The 22,338-nt window shown below is 41.8% G+C and overlaps 1 protein-coding gene across 6 annotated transcripts; it reads left to right on the plus strand.

Moving 5' to 3' along the window:
* Window positions 1–4,681: 4,681 nt before the first annotated feature.
* Window positions 4,682–22,308, plus strand: marf1 (meiosis regulator and mRNA stability factor 1). Of its 6 annotated transcripts, none has more exons than XM_085277767.1 (27): window positions 4,682–4,795; window positions 5,360–5,566; window positions 7,032–7,916; window positions 8,081–8,243; window positions 8,356–8,570; window positions 8,861–8,978; window positions 9,068–9,240; window positions 9,579–10,097; window positions 11,447–11,601; window positions 11,710–11,871; window positions 11,967–12,150; window positions 12,285–12,463; window positions 12,581–12,661; window positions 12,796–13,035; window positions 13,123–13,242; window positions 13,342–13,520; window positions 13,764–13,984; window positions 14,090–14,232; window positions 14,337–14,470; window positions 14,642–14,844; window positions 15,132–15,359; window positions 15,732–15,971; window positions 16,053–16,295; window positions 18,625–18,685; window positions 18,867–18,968; window positions 19,220–19,390; window positions 19,522–22,308. In XM_085277767.1, the coding sequence occupies exons 2-27, from the start codon at window positions 5,414–5,416 to the stop codon at window positions 19,698–19,700; spliced, it is 5,451 nt and encodes a 1,816-aa protein (XP_085133893.1). In that variant the 5' UTR covers window positions 4,682–4,795; window positions 5,360–5,413; the 3' UTR covers window positions 19,701–22,308. The 6 variants fall into 6 exon arrangements, with proteins under 6 accessions (XP_085133893.1, XP_085133895.1, XP_085133896.1 ...); XM_085277769.1 differs by having other exon boundaries at window positions 11,713–11,871; XM_085277770.1 differs by having other exon boundaries at window positions 9,963–10,097.
* The last annotated feature ends 30 nt before the right edge of the window (window positions 22,309–22,338 follow it).

Here is a 22,338-nt window from a genome sequence, read left to right on the forward strand (position 1 = left end):
CAATAATAACATAAAAAGCATACTGATGGTATGGTCTGAGTATGTATCCTTGGATGTTGTGACTACATGTCGTTTTTGTGTGTGTGTGTCAATGGAAAATTGTACTTAGTAGTCAGTATAATCTTTTAATGATATAAGTTTGCATATGGTAGAATACTGCACGTAATCATTTGTGTTTAGAAGTATATAGTTGGTGGCATATTGAAAGAATGTCTCATCCTAGGAGGTCTGTAACATTCCAGGGTGTTCTGGCGTTCACCCCCACATCCTAGGAGCATGGGAGAGGTTGTACCTTGTCTTATTGTTTTACGGTAGGATTAATGTAGCTATGTCAGTTTTAGTCTAAGTGCTTTTTTACATATAGATGAACTGTTGGTATTTCCAGACCAGCAGGTTAAGGGAAGTCGTTTATGGGGTCACACTCTGAAACACACATACACACACACATACACACACGTACACCTCCACATTCCAATGTAAGGAACAAACGCTCACTGAAGCATATAAATAAAGACCAGGGCAGTCCTCGGGGCGAGTCTCAGTTCTGGAGGCTGCCCTTGCTAGCAAGAAGTTCTGTGTGTTTCTCTTCTCTGAGTCTCTACTGAAGAAGTGTTTTAGAGTATATCTCTTAACAGTGTGTGTGTGTGTGTGTGTGTGTGTGTGTGTGTGTGTGTGTGTGTGTGTGTGTGTGTGTGTGTGTGTGTAACACAAAATATTACCATAGTCTTAGTGGGCATGTGCTGGAATAAGAGCATGTGAAATTTACGACACAATGTGTTGTAGAACAGTAAGTAGAAAAGTAAGCACTTATAGAAGTAACATTTAATGATTACTTGTCTAGCTCAATAACAGTCAGTGTGTTAGAGTCTATAACCATGCAATGGTTGGTCCAGGGTGACTGAATCTTTTAAGCTCAATTATATTGTTGCACAGTGTTATATTTTGAAGTAAAGGCATGCCATGGAAGTAAAAGTTATTTCCAGCATGAATTTTGATATACGTTGACCAAACAAAATCACAAAGCTGCACGTGCTTACATAATACATAAACATATGTAGGATGTAAATAATAAGACTGAAAAATGGTATATTGCACGGTAGGACTGAGTCGTTATATTTGTTTGAGCAGTGTAACATGTATATATATGAGGGCTGTAAACATGTGGAAGGGAACAATAGAATGATGTACTTTGGATTATATTGTTTGTTTGGGTTTTTTTTGACAGATTATGAAATTTACATAAGTAAATGATTAACAATAAATTCCAGAAAGCAATGAGAATATCGCACATCGGATTTTGAATGTGAGGAAAAGGATTTTAAATTAAATTCTAGATTTAAAAGGGAGTCAATGAAGAAGAGTTAGAAGAGTTCATCTGCAGGTAATAGCCTACATAACTATGAGAAACATTCTCTTATCCATTTTTATATTATCATAGAAATTTCCACTTCCAATTTTAGCCTAAAAATACTGTAAAACTAATATAATATCCTGTAACAGTAAGAGTCTACTTCCCAAACTTCTCTACAATACACTTTGTGCAGTAAATAATAAAACCCAAATGTGTAAGTATGAGATATTAGCCTTAAAGATATAAATCTCAAAAAACACCAAAGGATAAAAACAAAAAAACAAAAAGAAATCAGAGGTAAGAATCATATCTTTAAAATAGTCACTTACGACATAAATTGATTATAACAATAAGATATAAAGAGCTTCATTGTACGTACCTGTTCACATCAAACCTCAACTTGTGTTACATTCAGTGATCTGTGTCCCCTGCCAAAACAACAGAGGACTGTCAGGAAGAGGGCTAAGCCTCCATCATTGGTCCTCACGAGTCATGAACATATACTACATTTCCATCAAGGCAGTGCAATCTAAAAAGAAAGAAAAGACTAGAAGATGCAAAGGCGCAAAGAAGGACGACCTGCCCTGCAAAGCATGTAAAGCAGTCTATGGAGACAAAAGTGACCCAAAGGCCACTGAGGAGTGGATCAGCTGCGAACTGCAGCACCTGGTTCCATGAGACTTGTGGAGAAGAAAATGGCATCTGTGCTGATGATGGATTCTTCTGTAAAGACTGTCTTTAAGAATCTGTCTTTTTGAAAATGGAAGATGCAGTTGTTATGAAAATACTCTAATAATTCATTAATTCTTGTTGTTTTTGTAATGCCAGTGTTGTTATTCATGAATTATTAAATCAACACTTGAATGTGTTATGCTTGTGAAAATGAGTTCAAATTAAAGCTGATTGATTTGTTATTGAATTGTTTTACAAGAAATAACTGGTTTCTCTTACAATTTAAATGGCTCATGTGAGATTATTCTGTTGTCATATGTTATCTTATATCTGTAGTTAAAGTAGTTGAATTATGATAACAGCTGTGGGACATATATTATCCTTTAGTTTAGATGGTGTGCTGTGTATGTAGTTTAGTTCTCATTATACTTTTGGGTTAAAAGAACATATTCATTTAGTAGTTCATTAGATAAGTGTGCATCACTCTGTATCCTTGATCTGCTGTGAATGTCTCACATTGTGTTCTTGACATGTTTTACTGCTGAATCATGAAAAGAAAGGTTGTATGCAGGAGACTCTGTGTCTAGGACAGGGGAGATAGACCACATTCCATACCCCCACCTTTACAGAGAGCAGAAAGACAGGGAGCTGAGGTCATAACTTAGGCGCCGTAACAGAGAAAGAATGTGAATGTTTAGGCTTTTACGACTAGGTGGGGGCCACTAAGGCTATAAGAAGCGGAGTAGCCCGTCACCATTTTGAGACATGCTGTGACCCTCTGCAAGCATCTCTCCCGTCCGGACGTTCTTATGCTCTTAAGTGTTGAATTGTATGGAAATAAACGATTGTTGATTGAGCATTTATACACCGAGTATTGTCCTTCCTTCAGCCCAAAGATTAAAAGAATTGGGAGATTTCAACACTCATTTTAGCTGATGAGTGGCTCATCAGGCCCACTTTACCTGAACACTGCTCATCTCAAAAATGTGCAACAGCTCCAGGTGTTTCAAAAGCTATAGGGCCTGAGTAATTGTAATTTATTGAATTAATTCAACATTTACATATTGAAAACAATCCATATTAACAACAAAAACACAAATCACTCACTCAGTGGTTTTTTTGCAGATTATTAAACGATTTGCCAAAAAGTGTCCAAATTTAACTGATTTCTTCCTAAGTCACTTAGATCATTTCTTTCGTGTTTTTTTTTTTTTTGGGGGGGGGAGCCCCAGCCCTAGGCCCAGAGGCCGAGGGCACTCCACCCCCCGAAGGGGCCCGAGCGAGCCCCAGGGTCCAGGCCCCGACAAGCAGCCACCAGGAGTGAGGTGGTGCATACCTGAGCAGCAGGTAAGCGCATAGCCCCTCACGAGAGCCCTCAATATATACGTGTATTTAAAATTGAGAGGTGGGCAACGGCGCCAGAGGTGAGGTTGTACACCCTGACAGTCTTCTGGATGCCGTGTAGCGTGCCCACCCCTAAGGTCCTATATGTATGTGTTATGAGAGTGTGAGTAATGTGAATGTCTAAGTTGTGGGATAAAATTGAGGCACAGACAGCCAGAAGGGGACAGAGGGGGGGGGGAGGGATGCCTCCCCTGCACCCTGGTGATACACCTTCACCCCAAGGCCCTGCATGTGTGGGTGATTGTGGTGGAGCAGCAAGAGGGAGGCAGCTGGAGATGGGGAGGGCCAACTCACCCGCTGACCCCAGTAGGCACCCCCACACTCTGGAACCCACCAAGGCAAGGGGACCCAGGCCCATCTGGACCGGGGCCCAGTTCAGCAGCGCTGCCTGGACCCACATAGCCCGGGGCAGCCCACCTGACCCAACCACAGAGAAAAACTGCACCCACCCCATCATCCACTCATCTCCCACTTAGATCATTTCTAAATCTTAATGTTTGGTTTATTTCTGTGCTTTATTTGCTCCTGAGCAAACTGGTTTGGCTGAAATGAAAGTTAAGCTTCATAACTGGATGTTTTATTTAATCTTTAAGTCTTACTTGAAAAGCTTACAGTTTATATTTTGAACTGAATATTTCACCTGTCATATCCCCTGATGGAAAATGTGCCGTTCTTACTTTGCAGACTCTGAATTAAACATTAAAAATATTTTTAATTGAGGAGGAAACATTTTCACTGGGAGTGGAAACAGCATATTAATATGTGATGATCCTGAAGGCAGCTCCAGAGATAATCAAATTATGTTTTAAATATTTGTTCAATTGTCTTCCAAACCCCATTAGCCTATTGTAAGTTTTGAGTGTCTACTAAAATAATAATAAAAGCATTCTAACATGAGACCTGTTTGTTACCATCGTGCCTTATTAGACATTATGAAACAAATCATATGTAAAAGTGAATTTTGCCAAAGTGCTTAAAATACTTCTTTTTTTAAATTATCTTTCTATACTATCTGAAATCTACTACATCATGTTTACCTTTTTATACTATGTCTAATTTCCATTGCAAATATTAATCGCAGTTAAATTAAGAGGGGATGGCAGTAAAAACTGGCGCTGAGATGATCAAGGACGTTCTCGGCAAGTCCAGATTCCCGCGTGAACTTACGAAGTACGGACTAGCAAGAACGCGAGTACGGACTTGCGTACTTGAGTATTGAGAAACAGCCAGATTCGGACAATAGGAACACATTTTACGACAGCAGTAATTGCTTTCCGGCAGAAGTAGGTTACAAAAAGGTGCGCGTTTCTAGGGAGATAGATAGGGAATGGTCCTTTGAGGAAGATGTAGAAGACGCGAGTTTCTCAGGTAAATAATCAGCTTGTTTGGCATTACCTCGCTGTTACCGAATAGTATCAATTCTCTCGTAAGGATCTCGAAGGATAGCTTGTGGGAGCAAGTATGTGCAAGTGCGTTCAAACAAGCTAAACATTAATACCCAGTTGTTAGCTTAAATAGCTAAAGACAAGCCATTAAGTTTCTATTTTAATGGCTAGATTTAGGTAGTGAGACTAGTTGGCTTAGCAGGCCAGTTCCGACGTAGCCAATGAGTAAATTAAATGAAAGTAACGTTAGCTAGCTCGAGCTAAGTTATCATCTTATCGGTTAGTTTACGTACTGCTTCGCTTCTGACATTAGCCTAAGAGGAACTGTTAAAACCGTCGAATTTGTAAAGGTTTGGGGTTGGAGATGACCCTTTTATTTATCTGTAATGTTTTGAAGCTGTGCTGTCGGGCTCACGGTTAGTCACCTGCGATCTGTGTCATCATAAATGAGTTGGTACGAACTTTAACCACGGTGTCAACGTCGCATATGGGAATTATTCAGCATGACTGTAGTAAACTTCTTTTAACTTTCGTTTCTTTGGGAAAGCATGAGAGAGAAGAGAGATAGATGCAAGTATGGTGAAAGACTCCTGTGGTTCGTATGATGGAAGGACTGGGAAAGGAGAGATCAACATGTGGCGCTAGATCCTTCCCATGGCTCGCTCACACCGAAACAGAGGCTTCAACCCTGCTATGGAAGCTCAAGGACTGCTTCTCCGCACATGAAACAAGCTCCCCTCATCAGACAGACAAAGTATGTATTTATCAGTACAGACATATGGAGCTTAATGAAGAAACTGAACTGTTTTCTAAATGAGAGATTAAAATGAAAATATTTCAGGTATGTTATCAAACCATTAATGTAAACTAATTTTTTTATTTTATTTTGCTGCGCAGTGTTATTTACCCCCTTACTGAGTACTAGAAAAAATAGTTGTCACACTTAAATGTTTCAGATCTATCAAATTTTAATATTGGATAAAGATAACAGTAAATACAAAATGCAATGTTTAAAATGAGGAGTTAATTTATTAAGTGAGGGAAGAGGTAGCTAACCTACCAGGCCCTATGTGCCGCCCTTGCCAGCAAGAGCAGCAGTAAAGTGTTTGTGGATAACACTTTACTGGGAATGATATGCATCACTGTGGAGAAATTTTGTCCCACTCTTCTGTAGCAGAATTGTTTTAATTCAACCATTGGTGGCTGTTTAAGGTCATGCCAAAAAAATCTAAATTTAATTTAAATATAGGCTTTGTATAGCCCACTCCAAAACCTTTGAGCCATTTAGAGGTGGATTCACTACTGTGTTCTGGACCGTTGTCCTGTTGCATAAAACAAGTAAACTTGAACTTCAGAGCACAAACTGATTGGGGGACATTCTCATTCAGGACTTTCTGTCAGTTACATCTAGTCATTCATGTCCTGAAACAGCAAAGAAGCCCCGGGCCATCACACCTTTGATATGATCCTTTTTTATAAAATGCTGATAGTTTTATGTGTGCTGTAACTTTAACTGATACAAGTGAGGCCTACAGGTTTTTTTATTTTATTTTATTTTATTTTATACATGCTGGGTGAAGACATAATTTTGGGAGGCTTGCCATTCCTGGGAAGTTTCACCACTGTTCCAAGTTTTCTCCATTTGCACTTCATGGATTTTGTCATGGGTTACTGGAGTTCCAAACCCTTATAAATGGCTTTGTAATCCTTTACACACTGATAGATGTCAGTTACTTTTTCTCATCTGTTCTCGAGTATTTTTAGACTGTGGCATAATGTTGCTTTTTGAGATCTAGTTTCTTACTTCGCTTTGTCGGACATGCTCTATTTGAAGAAATTGACAATTCATCTGACCTGAGAATAATCAGGCATGACTCTGGCTAGTGAAACTGAATTCAGCTTTCCAAAATATGTGGTTAATCAGTTAATTTAAGAAGGGGGGGGGGGGACAGTTGCCTTTTCACATAGGGCCTGGTAGTGTTAGATAACTTTTTTTTTTCTCTGAATAAAAATAATCATTTAAAAAGTTCATCTTGTCTTTTTCCAATAATAACATTTGCTTGTTGATCTTTTTTAGATGTTTTTTTTAAATATCGTAATCTTTTATTTATATTTTTTAATTCATATAGATATGTCTTTATTATGGCTTTGAGAAGTCACAAGAAATTTACAGAACTAATGTGAAGTGATTTTTTTTTTTTTCTTCTTTTCTTATTCAGAGCAATCACATGGACAACAGAAAGGCTGTACTGGATCTGAAAGATGTGCCTCCTCCACCACTGCACCATACTTCCTCTTCCCAGTTATCCCAGCCCTTCTCTCTGTCCTCTCTCCCATTGCCTCCTCCCTGCTTGCCGCCACCTCCCCCTCAGCTTGCACAAGACTCCTTCCAACAACCGCCACCACCTCATCAGCAACAAGAGGGGGCTAGCCCCAAAGTAAGCATTTGCGAGCACTGTGACCACAACAACACAGATGGCTTTGGGTTGTTGGGTGGCAGAGGTGTTGTTGGTAGCGGCAGCAATGCTGCAGGAGTTGTTTCGCTTTATATGGCCCCAGGGTCTCTGGGAGCACCGATCAGTACTAGTAGGTCTGGGCCTTGTTCTGTAGCCTCATCTGTTCATCAGTATAAACATAAATTTAGCTGTGGCACTGGAGGTGAAGCTTTTGATCCTTTATTCAGTCTTAGTTGCAAACCTCAGCTGTCCTCTTCTGTTGCTACCTCTCAACCTATTTCATCACACCCCTACCTCCCCTGCTGCTCAGGGCTTCTCCACACCTACCCAGCTGTACCTCTTTCTTTCAGTCAAGCCAGCCTCTTTCCCTCTTCAGCACCGATGGCATCCTCTCTCCCCTCTGTTTCCTCTCTACCTGCTAGCTTGCATGGCTCTTGCCTGACCTCTTCTGGCTTTTACACATGTGGTGTGGACTGCAGCGCATCAGCCAGAAGATCCCAAGGAAGTATACTCGGTGGTCACCCAAGCACCAGCACCATCACTACTACAGCCACTTCAGCACACTTCTTCTCTAATCCTATGCACCTAAATGTTGAACGCACTGTTTGTGTGAAGGGGGCACACTACTGTCAGGAGTGCTTATTTAAGGTTGGTCGATCTCTCTTCATTAAATTTGTGTGGCCTAAAGATGCAGGTATTTTTTTACAAAATGTTGAGCTGAATCATGTGTGTTTAAGCTTTTATCGCTTTTCATATTTCTTGTTATTGCTTTTTTGTGTGTTTGAGCGTCTTGAATTTGTACCCTTTTGCAGCCTATGAATGGTCTGATGGCAGAGTCCGACAAGGTGCACCCAAGTGTTCCTATTCCTCAGACTGCTCCTATTCCTATTCCTATTTGTAATGGCTGTGGCACCTTCTCCGATGGCAAAATGCTCATGCCATCAACCAGTCTTGGCAAGACTGGACAGAAATATGGTTAGTGGAGTCAGTAATGCAGCAGTACAAATCGGCAACAAAACTGAACTGATTTTATTAACTATAAGCTTCCAAGAAACCTGAGTGTGCTTTAAAATGATCGCTTTGCTAGGATCACCAGAGGGTACTGGTCCCGAGAACATCCCTCCAGTCGGGGTCTTTTGGGACATTGAGAACTGCAGTGTCCCCAGTGGACGCTCTGCTGGAGCTGTGGTCCAACGAATTCGCAACCGCTTCTTCCAGGGTCATCGTGAGGCAGAATTCATTTGCGTTTGTGATATTAGCAAGGAGAGTAAAGCTGTCATCCAAGAGCTCAACAACTGCCAGGTATCAGTAATATTCAAGCAATAAAAGCAGTCTGAAATTACCCTAATTATGACAATACAAATACTGAGTTCTCTTCATGCTGCTAATTGGTTCTATAACATTAAGTATAGCTTGTCCTGAAGAGGTTAAAAAAAAGTTGTGCGTTCAGTATTTTTAGCTTGACTGATCAGCTTGTGATTTTTGTCTTAACACATCACACACTTTTAAAATATCCATACAGTTTGAGTGTGTATTCAGTCACTGCCTAAAAGGAGGAATAATTCAGACGCTTAATAATTGTACTTTTACAGGTTACTGTTGCACATATTAATGCCACAGCCAAGAATGCTGCAGATGACAAACTTCGTCAGAGCCTACGGCGCTTTGCTGAGACGCACACTGCACCTGCAACTGTTGTACTGGTATCCTGTAAGTTCACCTCTGATTACTTGTAATGAACTACAGCCATGTTACCACACATACATTTGTGATAACACAGGTCACCTTTTTATTAACAGCTGATGTGAATTTTGCAAGCGAGTTGAGTGACCTGCGTCATCGCCATGGTTTCCATGTAATCCTGGTTCATGGCAGCCATACATCTTCAGCTCTACTGCAGCATGCCAACAGCCATGTGCCCTTTCAGGAGATAACAGCAGATCTGCCACCACGCATGCTTGTCAAAGCGCAGGTAGGCCTCATAAATGCTTCATTAAGATTTTAAGAGTACTTTTTAAACTGTCCTTTTATTAAGGTAAGTATACGCTAACAAAATTAACGAAGGACAAAATCTCGTTTTAATGTAAACTTGCCAAATGTGAAGAGCGATGCAGCTGGAATGTGAATTTCACACACGATTGAGTTACTAGTCTAATAGTGGGAATTGGAAATCATTAATTGTTGCTAATCGTTAATATTGTCGGCCATTCCCACTTGTTTTTCCCAAGTAAAAATAAATAAACGTTTTATTTTCTGAGTGTAAATAATACAAACCAGGCAGCCGCGGTGTCTTTTCCTCCCCTCCTTCAGCCCAGTTTCAACCACCTCTATGTGCACAACCTCCCTCTCAACTGTGACAAGAACATGCGGAACGCTGTGAAGCTCAGGCTCCGCCGGCTGTCAGACAACTGTGGCGGCAGAGTACTTGGTGTGTCCCAGGGCACAGCAGTCCTCCGCTTTGGCAGCCCTGAGGCAGCTACACGTGCCCGCAAGCGAATGGAAAATGAGGATGTGTTTGGCCACAGAATCAGCCTCTCCTTCTCCCCGCGGCCCAGAGACGATGCAAGTCCTGAGTCTGAGCTTCGTTCTCAGCCCCATCACTTGCCTCAGACTCTGGCCCGGACCTCTCAAACCCAGGATTCAATGTTCGGCCCTCCCCCATCTATAGCCTCCTTCTCTTTTCTGCCCCTGGAGACACCCAGGTCACCCAGAAGGCCACGGCGAGCAACCCGCCCCTGCCACACCCCTGGTCCGGTGGCTGAAAGGCCCTATAGCCCCAGGAGGGGTTGCAGTGGGCCTCCCGGTGGTGCTCCAGCCAAGCCCCATCAGGTCAGCAGACTCATCTGTGCCTGCTTCCCCTCAGCCTCCATTGCCATCTCTCTTTGTCTGGGCTGCTTTGTAAATCACTGTAGCTTCTCCTCCCCCCAGTGACCTTCTAATTGCTGCTTTGACTAACAGCTTGTAACTGTTAGCTCCTGCCTTTTGCCTGCGCATGTAATATGTGTTGCTTGTCCTTCATTAATCCACTCCTCTCCTGCTCGTCAGTCATCGTGTTATTGCATGAACGCCATATAGCTTTGTGTCTGTGGTTTTGCTCAGTATATCAGTGCTGATGTAGTTTGTGAGCTACCATTTTGTGTGTTTTGTCCAGGTTCTGCTTTATGTGCTGCTATAAGCGCTTTCTTTTCTATTTTTCAAATTAATGAATTTACTTTTGGAGAAATTTGGACAGTGCTGATTTCTACTATGATTAAAAATGACCTCTAGTGGCTGATTCGGTTTGTCTTTTTCTGGTTTGTTTGTAACCAGTGTGACAAATGGGGGGGGAGCTGACCCATAAATTAACTGGGATGGACATTTAAGTCTCTTTGTAGTTAAACAGTAAGGAGAAAATGTAATTTAAGATTTCTCTTTAAGCACCAAAATTGAATGAAGACATTAAAGCCTAGGTTTTTTGTTGTTGTTTTGTTGTTAGTTTTTTTTATATAAAGCCTTAGAGGTTTTTATATTTGAGGCTCACAATAAAACAAACGCAATGGGACTACCACAGTATTTTCAGTGTGCTGTTCTCATTGCTGCGAGGGCAAGTAGCAGAAAAGTTTGAACTGTCTCAGTATTCCTTTTATATCAGAGCAATTTACAGTGTTACACCCTTTAATGCAGTCAAGTTAATTTAAAAAATACAAGTTGTCCTTGGCTCAGTATGGGCCCTTCGTGAGTTTAGAACATAAGCAAGCACAGTTACGTAGTTACGTTACTTAACTGACGTCTATGAAATTTCTGTTTGATAAACAAAAATATATTGTAATCTGGAGAAAAATAATAAAAAATGTCTAAAATATTTGATCATAGTCCTGGAGATTTTCTTTGGTGCCAATCTAAAACCTTTTTGTTAATTATAAATTATTATTATTGCTTTTAATATGTAAGAAATTCCCTGAAAATGAGCTCTACGGTAAAGCAGTTTTTCCTTTTTTTGGCATTTTGAATGTACATCCCTAGTTAAACAGCAGTCCATGGTCTTTTCTGAGTTTCTCTGTTCTGCTTGTATTCGTATTTTGTAACTACTTGAACTAATCGCTTGACCATCCTGTTCCACACATGGACAGGATGGATACGACCATTATCTAGCAGGTCAATATCTACAACTTAACTTCTGCCTTCCCTGCTTGATCCAGGAGCTGGGCAGTTTGGAGGGGAAGGCCAGAATGAACTTTCAGCACTTGGAAAAGGGATGTGCTGCCTCGTCTTCGACCCAGAATAATGGTGAGGCTGGAGCACTGGAGCAACTAACTAAGCCTGGTCTCACTGTAGAATCCATCTACAGCCAGAGGTACACACAGAGATGGCGGGAATAAATTTTCAACTGAAAATAAAATGTTTGTCATGTTTGCGTCATGTTGTTTATCTGCATGTGCCTGTTGTTCATCTTTCTGTATAGCAGAGAGGACTCCAGCCCTCAAAGTGCAACTGAATCCCCTGTTGACCAAGTGGACAGGAACTCAGGGGAGTTCCAGATTAGCACACCCTCCGCCTTCAGCAAGTTGAACCTACACAGAAGCTTCAGCCCCCTCGTCTTATCTCAGGGCTCCTGGTCTTCCAGGTTACCTACTGCTGCATGCAAATTATAAACCATGCGTAATGATAAATGTAATTTTAATTATGTTTTTATTGCATCTCTCCATTCTCTAACATAAGGAGTGCATCCCCTTGCCTATCCAGCCGTTCCTCACCTCTGATTGCTGCCCCTCGTAGCCCTTGTTCTGAAGCTTCTGAGCCTTTCTCAGAGGGAGCAGAGATCCAGGTTGCCAACCTGGACTACAGAATGTCTCGCAAGGATCTGCAGCAAACTTTAAATGACACCTTCTCCCGATACGGAAGGGTAAAGCGTAGTCAAATTATGCCAATATTTCATGCAACGCATATCTGTGTTCTGCTCACATCTAAGTAGTTTGTATATGTTTTACCTACCCTTTCCTCTCAAAATCACTTTGTGGTATAACTTGTTTTGTTTAGGTAAAAAGTGTGGAGCTTAGCCCCCACACTGACTACCAGCTGAAGGCCACAATTCAGATGATGTCCCTGCAGCAGGCCATTAGTGCAGTCAGCGGCCTACACCGTTACAAGATCGGAGGCAAACGCATTCAGGTGTCTCTGATCACCGGTGGCAGCAACAAATCTCTTGCCATGCTCAGGTACATTTTATATATATTTTAGTTTGGAGCTTTAATATGTTGGTTACATTGTGAAATTTTAAAATTTAAATTGTTGTTTGGTCTATCGTGGTGACATTTGTGGTTGTTATTTTATAGCCCAGAGATAATCTCCATTCTTCAAGATGCTCCTGCCAGTTGCCTTCCTCTTTTCAAGTTCACTGAGATTTATGAGAAAAAGTCAGTATCTTTCTAAACTTGTTATTGTCTAATTTTTGCATACACATTTGGTGTTTGAGTATAGCATTCAAAAAATGAGATGGCAAAAAAATGTAGTAAAAGTATATACTCCAACTCTGCCCTGCTCTCTCCAGATATTCCCGTAAGCTCGTGGTTGGCGATCTGTATCGGCTCCCAGAGCTGGTTGCAGTGCGGGAGCAGGGAGGCTCAAGGTTTGTGTGCCTTCTGTCCAACAGCCAAATACGCCAGAGTCCACTGGGATCTTCCCAATCCCAGGAGGGCTCCTCCTCAGCAAGTGGGAGTCCTGTTGTGTTTGAGGAGTTGGAGTACCATGAACCTGTCTGCAGACAGCACTATTCACTGCAGGACTTCAGGTATACAACAGTTCGAAACCTTTATATTGTAGCGTAAGTTGACCTTTTTCCATCACTGACTGTTGTTCTTTTTTTTTTTTTTTGCAGTGAGGCCGACTTTGACCCTGATTCCTATAAAATCCCATTTGTTGTAATGTCTCTGAGCACACTAGCCTCAGAGGTCCACAGTCTGTTGCAGTCACATCAGGGCACACTTCCACTCCTCAGGTAAGAACTGGTTTATTACCTGTTACGTGTACGCATTTTTAATGTTAGAATATATTTTCTGTCGTTATAAAGTTATTAAAAAGTTTAATTTCCATTTAGTTTTCCAGACTGTTATGCAGCAAAATTCAGACCACTTCAGCTTGGCAATGAGTCACTGGAAGGTGGTGTTCCTCTGGAGCACCTCGTCACCTGTGTTCCCAGTATCACAGTAGTCACAGCTCAAAATGGTTTCAAAGTCATCAAGTGGATCAACAATAAACCTCCGGTGCCAAACTCTGGTAGGTATATTTACAAATCTGGTTTTTATTGGAGTTTCATTTTCATTTTTCATAGTGCTGTTCAGACCTCTCATCTTGGGTGTGTTTTGGGTTTTTTTTTTTTTTTTGTTGGTTTTTTGTTTTAAACTCTTTAACCATCTGATATGAGTTCTTGTAAAGTTATCAGGCAGTTTGCGTTTAGCTCAGGCAGCCCATTTCACCTTAACAATTTATTATTATTATTTTTTTTTAATTGTCACACAGAGCCATGGATTCAACGCTGCAAGAGTCCAGTCGGCAATCCACAGCTCATCCAGTTTAGCCGAGAGATTATTGACCTCTTAAAAAGTCAGCCGTCATGCATAATGCCAATCAGCAAATTCATTCCCTCATATCATCATCACTTTGCCAAGCAGTGCCGCGTCTCCGACTACGGCTTCTCTAAGCTGCTGGAGCTCCTCGAGGCTGTGCCACATGTTCTGCAGGTATTTTTAATGAGGACCACCCAGTGATGATCTTCCGATTGAACAATGTATTTGTTCATGTTGTCTTTGTTTATTTTATACGTTTTTCATTTTTCTAACCAACAGATCTTGGGTATGGGTACAAAGCGTTTACTGACTCTAACTCACCGAGCTCAAGTTAAACGCTTCACCCAAGACCTGCTTAAGCTGCTTAAGTTTCAAGCCAGCAAACAAGTGGCAATCAAGGACTTCATGCAGGCATACCATTGGTAATTAAACATAAATAGGACACGTGTGTTAGTTTCATAGGAGCGGAAAAACTGTTTGAATTATTAGTGGTGTGGGTGCTGTGATGCATTCTTTTGTGAATCAGGTGCTTCTCCAGAGACTGGAGAGTAACTGACTATGGGATATGTGACTTGATGGATCTGTTGACTGAGATCCCTGACACCACCATCACCATCACACAACAGCCCACCGACACAGTCATCTCAGTTCCTAAGAGGGGTGAGTGCATAACTGTCAATTTGGAAGTAGAATTTAAAAGCGCATTAGACTTGAGTTTAAAAAAGGATCTACTTACCTGCAGAAACTGTTAACCATAGAAACCTTATTTTATTTTAATGATGCATTTCTTTTTGGTTGCCTATCACTAAAGTCGTTTTCTTTCTTTACTAGAGCGTACTATGGAAGAACTGGAGCGTACCAAGCAGTTTGGGAAGGAGGTGGTGGACCTGCTTCGCCACCAGCCTCACTGTCGAATGCCCTTCAGCAAGTTTATACCAACTTACCACCACCACTTTGGTCGCCAGTGTAAGCTCAGCCACTATGGGTTCACCAAGCTCATTGAGCTCTTTGAGGCAATCCCTGATGTCCTGATGGTGAGTGTGGCGTGCAGTAGGTTTTTGCTTTTGGCCAAGGCGATGCATGACGATCGAATCACTTCCAGTATGTACACAGCATAAGAAGTTGGCATGGGGTTATTTTTCACTTAAGAGGATTTGCCATGCCTTTTGATTTCAGTCAGTGGATCAGGCCAGGTTTCTTTTTCCTGCATCTCCCTTGAGTGCTTGGATAGAACTGTCTTTGTAAATATAATTATGATGTCTGGGACTCTTGGTCTTCATGAAAAACAAACTTACCATTTAATGCCCTCGTCCTTCATCAGGTGCTGGAGTGCGGTGAGGAGAAAGTGCTGTCTCTCACTGAGGTTGAACGTATCAAAGCTCTGGCAGCTCAGCTGGTCAAGCTGCTGCGGGCTCAGAAAAACTCCAGTCTGCCTGTGAGTCAGCTGCTCACAGAGTACAGCAAAACCTTTGGTTACGGGCTACGCCTGCAAGACTTCGACGCAAGCTCCCTGCCTGCTCTGCTGACCAAACTCTGCCATGTTGTCAAGGTAAAGAAGAAAACATCCCCAGGGGAAGCTGTGTAAATCTATCTGCTGAGAAGCTCGCTGTTGCTTAGTTTAATAAAATAATAAAAATAGAGCTTCACTTGACAGTCAGATGTTTTTTGTAAAGGCAGAAGCATGTGGTCATGTCTGCTAAAAATAAAATTAATAGATTTGTTGTCTCAGGGGTTTTGTCTTCATTATAAATTAGCCAGTTTATTAAATGCACAAAATGAAGTCTCGCACAAAAGTCCTGTCAGTCATCCTGGAGGTTATAAAGTTTTTAAAATCACAGTAAACGGTAAAAAGTCTCATTTCATATAACTTAAGACACATTTTCAGATATTCTTAACTACCCACTTTGTGCATTTCTGAAAGGTGGTGGATGGCGCGGATGGTCGGGAAGTGCAGCTGATCAACAGGAAGTCTCTGCGCTCTCTGACCTCACAGCTACTGGCACTGCTCATGTCCCAAGAAGATGAGAACATCACCAAAGGTTTGAAGGTGGAGGAGCTGAGCCAGTATTACCTAAGCGTTCACGGAGTTGCGCTAAACCCATGTGAATATGGGTTCCTTTCTCTCAGCGAGTTACTGAAGAGCCTTCCATACCTGGTCGAGGTGAGTACGAGAGTTTTCTTTGGGTTTTCCCCCCCCCAATACTTTTACTGTGCTTGATCCATAATCATCATCTTTTCACAGCTGTACCACGAGGAAACTGATGATACCACTCAAGCTGCCAGCAGTCATTGGGAAGAATTTGTGAGGCTAACCAGGCTTTACCAGTTTGCTCGTAATGTACGCGCGCTGCTCCACACCTACCATTACAACCAGATCTTCCTGACTGAGTTCCACGGAGCATACAACAAATTCACAGGCTGCAGCCTTGATCCACGTTTCTGTGGGTACACCAGCGTTGATGAGCTGCTCAGTGCGATTCCACAGGTATAGTTACTGCAGTAGAGACTGGAGCTCCTCTATAAGGAATCATTCTAAAACATGAACAGGCTTTCATTCAGATTTGCACCTTATGTGACATGGACTTACAGTGGGGCAAAAAAGTATTTAGTCAGCCACCGATTGTGCAAGTTCCCCCACCTAAAATGATGACAGAGGTCAGTAATTTGCACCAGAGGTACACTTCAACTGTGAGAGACAGAATGTGGAAAAAAAAATATCCATGAATCCACATGGTAGGATTTGTAAAGAATTTATTCGTAAATCAGGGTGGAAAATAAGTATTTGGTCAATAACAAAAATACAACTCAATACTTTGTAACATAACCTTTGTTGGCAATAACAGAGGTCAAACGTTTACTATAGGTCTTTACCAGGTTTGCACACACAGTAGCTGGTATTTTGGCCCATTCCTCCATGCAGATCTTCTCGAGAGCAGTGATGTTTTGGGGCTGTCGCCGAGCAACACAGACTTTCAACTCCCGCCACAGATTTTCTATGGGGTTGAGGTCTGGAGACTGGCTAGGCCACTCCAGGACTTTCAAATGCTTCTTACGGAGCCACTCCTTTGTTGCCCGGGCGGTGTGTTTTGGATCATTGTCATGTTGGAAGACCCAGCCTCGTTTCATCTTCAAAGTTCTCACTGATGGAAGGAGTTTTGGCTCAAAATCTCACGATACATGGCCCCATTCATTCTGTCCTTAACACGGATCAGTCGTCCTGTCCCCTTGGCAGAAAAACAGCCCCATAGCATGATGTTTCCACCCCCATGCTTCACAGTAGGTATGGTGTTCTTGGGATGCAACTCAGTATTCTTCTTCCTCCAAACACGATGAGTTGAGTTTATACCAAAAAGTTCTACTTTGGTTTCATCTGACCACATGACATTCTCCCAATCCTCTGCTGTATCATCCATGTGCTCTCTGGCAAACTTCAGACGGGCCTGGACATGCACTGGCTTCAGCAGCGGAACACGTCTGGCACTGCGGGATTTGATTCCCTGCCGTTGTAGTGTGTTACTGATGGTGACCTTTGTTACTTTGGTCCCAGCTCTCTGCAGGTCATTCACCAGGTCCCCCCGTGTGGTTCTGGGATCTTTGCTCACCGTTCTCATCATAATTTTGACCCCACGGGATGAGATCTTGCGTGGAGCCCCAGATCGAGGGAGATTATCAGTGGTCTTGTATGTCTTCCATTTTCTGATGATTGCTCCCACAGTTGATTTTTTCACACTAAGCTGCTTGCCTATTGTAGATTCACTCTTCCCAGTCTGGTACAGGTCTACAATACTTTTCCTGGTGTCCTTCGAAAGCTCTTTGGTCTTGGCCATGGCGGAGTTTGGAGTCTGACTGTTTGAGGCTGTGGACAGGTGTCTTTTATACAGATGATGAGTTCAAACAGGTGCCATTCATACAGGTAACGAGTGGGGGACAGAAAAGCTTCTTACAGAAGACGTTACAGGTCTGTGAGAGCCAGAGATTTTCCTTGTTTGAGGTGACCAAATACTTATTTTCCACCCTAATTTACGAATAAATTCTTTACAAATCCTACCATGTGGATTCATGGATTTTTCTTTCACATTCTGTCTCTCACAGTTGAAGTGTACCTCTGGTGCAAATTACTGACCTCTGTCATCATTTTAAGTGGGGGAACTTGCACAATCGGTGGCTGACTAAATACTTTTTTGCCCCACTGTATGTGTGCATATGAGTGTGGACTCCCAAACAGCTTGTATTTACTTGTTTCTCTCCTTCAAAAACTCAGCTCCCTCTCAAGAATCTCCTTATGTGGATGAATTCAGCTTCACCTACTGATGATAGTAGTCAGAGTTCTGAACTCAGCTTAGTGAGTTCAGGGCATATATGAAGTAGTTCTCCACCTGCTGCAGGTTCTGGTGAGATTGGACCTCCAGTTTGTAGGAGACGGACTAATGCCACCAGCACCGTCTAAGATGGTGGAGCTTGAGTCAAAAATCCATTTTAGGGAAGGTTATAAATATTAAATATCACCGTATGGCAACCGGACAAGAACGCTAGATAGTGGTGGGGAAAAATGCAAGACAGGAAGAGCAGTTCACTAGTAAAGGGATGGCACATGGTTGTGTTCATAGTAGAAAATATTTTTAACCTTATATATTTTGGTGGCTGATAATAGACATGGGCAACCAGCCCAAGTAATCTTTGTGTGGGCAACACTGATCTAAATAAACTCTTAAACCTTTTCTCTATTGATCGCTTTTGTTAATGTCCTGAACTTTTGTGATAATTGTTTATTTCTATCAGTTCTCACCATTCAGTTTCTGATTTGTTCTCATCAGGTGATCTGGATCAAAGGGCATGGTCACAAGAGGATTATCGTTTTGAAGAACGATATGAAAGGTAAAGGTGTTGGGAGTCTTTCTTATTGAAAGTTCAGATTGAACTTTAGGTTACTGACATGCTCCACTGTGCTGACTGAAGTGATCAAACTAAAAGGTGATTTTTGGGTTGTGATTTCATGAGATGGCGGCTGTGCATTGTAAGAAAATTGTAATTAAAGTGCTTTGTCTGTGTGTTGTAGCAAAACCAAGCTGTTCAGTCTCCAACAGCCCCCAGCCGGAGAACACTGAGAGCCCGAGAGACAGCCCGATTAGCAGTGCAACATCTGGAGCTCAGAGTCCAGGTAATGGAAGTCATACATGACTGCTCAAGGTTTTTGTAGTCTTTAAAGATATACTGAAGAAAATCAGGAGTTCTGAAATAAGCTTTTTCTTAGCTTTACAAAAAAAATCATGGTGAAAAAAGCTCAATGCCTTTTTTTCAGTTTTCAGTTTTTTATGTTGCATCATTCTCTCCTCCTCTTAATTGGCTATTGTCGAGACCTCAAGTGTTGGCCAGCCTTTTTAATTGATTTTATTTTGTTTTACCTTCCAGGTGCTGATGCAGCTGCAGAGTCAGAGCTGCTGTGTCTGTCGTCTCCAGTGGACCTGCTGTGTGGCCCTGTTCCATCCTGCCTACCGTCGCCTCAGCTTCACCCCGACCCCGTTGTCGTCCAGCAGGCGGATCTGATTCACTTTGAGGAGAGAACTCCTCCACTACCAACAGGTGGTCCATCTGATTTATACTGTTTTTGTGGTATAAAATTAAAAGGATCAGTCTTATTTGCACCTTTTCCATCTGTAGTTAAGTGTGAGCTTGTTTGTTTGTATTGTTTGAACATGTGGTGGCACTGGCAGACGTCACAGCTGATCTACCTGCAAAGCGTGATGGCAGCACAGATGACTCTGCAGACCCCAGAGAACCACCACCACCACCTGACACAAAGACCCTCCTGTCCATGGACAGTCCCAGCAGAAGAGCTTCACGTAGTAGAATCAAATTAGCAGCCAACTTCTCATTCACGGCAGGCCTCTGATCCTCTCATATATACACATACAGTCTCACATACAGCAATACAAGTTTACATACAGTGTAACTCTAAATAAAAGAGTTGAACGGCTACACTAAACACATAACACAGAAGAGCATTGGTCTTGACCCTTTATGTCCTAACAGGCTGTTGCATTCTGCATTCTTCGTCATCACATTTGTGCCATTTTAGTTAGTTTTTGGTTTGTTTTTTCCGTTCAGTCTTCTAAGTTCACCAAACTGATTTGCTTCTTGCAGACTTTCTGCAATTCTGATTTGCCAAATGTCATCTGCTCTAACGTGTGTTTAGTTTCCTCCCAAGGGCAATTAATATCCATGAATGTGCATTTTCAGTTTAGAGCCATATTGTGTTGAACACTTTCAGTGAATGAGCTGAGTTTGTTGTCACTGTGAACAAAGTGGTAGAAAACAATGGGAGAAATGCTAGGGATGAGTAACTAGGTTTTCTGTATTACATCAAAGAAGTGTAGGTATTCACTGTTTACAAAAATACACGAAGGTTTTTAAAGAGATTTTTGTTAATGAACCACATTGAGAAACCTTCATAAATACTTCCTTGCTTTATCTCCAAGATATAAAATTTCATTTAGAACTTTCTTTGTAGCTAACCCCAGATATGTTGACCCAAACTAGCAGCTGAAGCATCCACCTGTTTCTTTCAGGTTTCTAAAGAAATTGCTTTTTAATCAGATATTCTTCTGTATTTTGTCTGTGTAAGGAAGTAGCCTCAGCATAGTGTTCAGTTCCTTTTTGTACTGTGTAGAGTATTTGGTCACCGGTAGAAGAGTTTGGCTTAAATGTGTAGCGGATTGAGTGGCAATTAAATGCTGGGACTAAAGAGAAGCCAGGTCTTAACTGTTAAGACTGTGTTGTGGAAGCTGTCGGTCTTTGAACAGTTTTAGTTTTGCAACAGTTGCTGCTCTCCGGAACTTTTATTGTTGTATGTTCACTTAATTTATAGCAAAGACTTTGGCTTGTGTCTTCAGGGCCTCTAACGAAGGCCTCAAAAGTTATTAAAAAGAAGAAAAAAAAGGCACTTCAGTATTTCAGCCATGAGCGTGCTTAGTCAGCAGAAACTGACTTAAGCTTTGTCTTTAGTCAGCAGCCGGGGTGTGTGTGTTTTGTTTTAGTATTTTGTCTGTGTGTGTGTGTGTGGTTTACACTGGAGTAGGTGGTGTGAAATGTGCATGTTGTGCATAACTGAGTTTATGCATGGTGTAATTCCAGGAGAAGCAGAGGCAAACAGAAGGATTGTAAAGACGTTTTTTAAGACCAGTCTTTATTTCCACCGTGATGTTTAGATCCCAGAGTTGGCATCACCCCATGCAGCTGCTGTATACTGTAAGTGCTCAAGGTTTGTTGCTTTAACCTTGGAGCTGGTCGCCGCTGTATCACTGGTGATCCACTCGGTCTGAGATCTTGAGGGGAGCGGTGAGCACTCCTGAGCTTATGATTTTTAATGAGACTGAATAGTTGAGTTTTTAGGGAAAGAAGGTGATCGGTGATGGGTTTGAGGAACAGCATAGGGGGCTCTGGGAAGCCTCCTGAACAGATTGATGTGCACACAGAGGCCCCACTGAGGCTCTCTGGAATCTGCCGGGCTTTTACAATGGTTTGTATCTGCCCCGGTGCTGAAAGGACTCACCATCTTTACCTCCCCACCCACTTTAATAGCAGTTTTAACTTACTGTTGTGGGTTAGTTTTCTCAAATTTCGTTTGTCTTGAGCATTTACCAGGCTGCTGGCTACTGAATTGCCACCAAACAATGTTGACTGCCTGTGACGTCGAGCACGACCAGGGTGCCACTGAAGTCAGAGGGTTGAAGCTGTTTTTGTTCAGTGAAAAGTTTAGAGAATGGGCAGCAGCCCATTTAATCAGTTTGTTTGCGTTCTCTGCCTGTTTAGTCAGTGTTCGAAGCATAACATGAGTCTTTCTGTCAGACATGAATTGAAAGATTTCCCCTAACAACTCACCAAAATGTCTGACATACAAATCAAAATGATTTTAATTATAGCTGTTATTGTTTATCTCTCCTGCAGGGTTTTGTTGACTGTCTGGAAGCCACTTTGATTAAAGACTCATTGGTTCAAAATCATTATTTAGAAGTGGTAATGATAGAAACGAGCTTAAAATGCGTACGAGAAATGAAGACATTACTTTTTAGTGAATTTGAGCAAACCCTAGCAGCTCCTCGGTGTACTGCAGTGACAACTACCTCTGATTTTATTTCGTTTTCACTTTGATTCAGTTACATCAATGAAAGGCTCTTATACCAGTCAACATATGCACTTATGCATAGTTTTGGTTTAATGAATGCGAGGCGTTTGCATGGTGGTTTAAACAAGTTTCTTCGTTGCCTGTGTATCTCACGTTGTCTTACTTTGAACTTTAATATTGCACATTTGTTCTTCTTCTCTGATTTATTCAGCAGTGTCCTTTAACCTTTTTTTCTTTTTAAACTGCCCAACTAATTTCCCCCTCCCCTTCCTTGTACTGCACTGTTTTACCACTGTGCTGCACCTAAAGTTGCTGTAACAGTCACATTGTTGAAGGGACCAAAAAAGATTTGCGTTAATAAATTTCACAAGCATCATTTCTGCCTCTTCTCATTATTCAAACATAC

Source organism: Mchenga conophoros, linkage group LG6, assembly GCF_057382185.1.
Source record: "Mchenga conophoros isolate Kocher_MC1m ecotype Shallow Benthic linkage group LG6, M_conophoros_male_GT1.1, whole genome shotgun sequence".
Lineage (NCBI taxonomy): Eukaryota > Metazoa > Chordata > Actinopteri > Cichliformes > Cichlidae > Mchenga > Mchenga conophoros.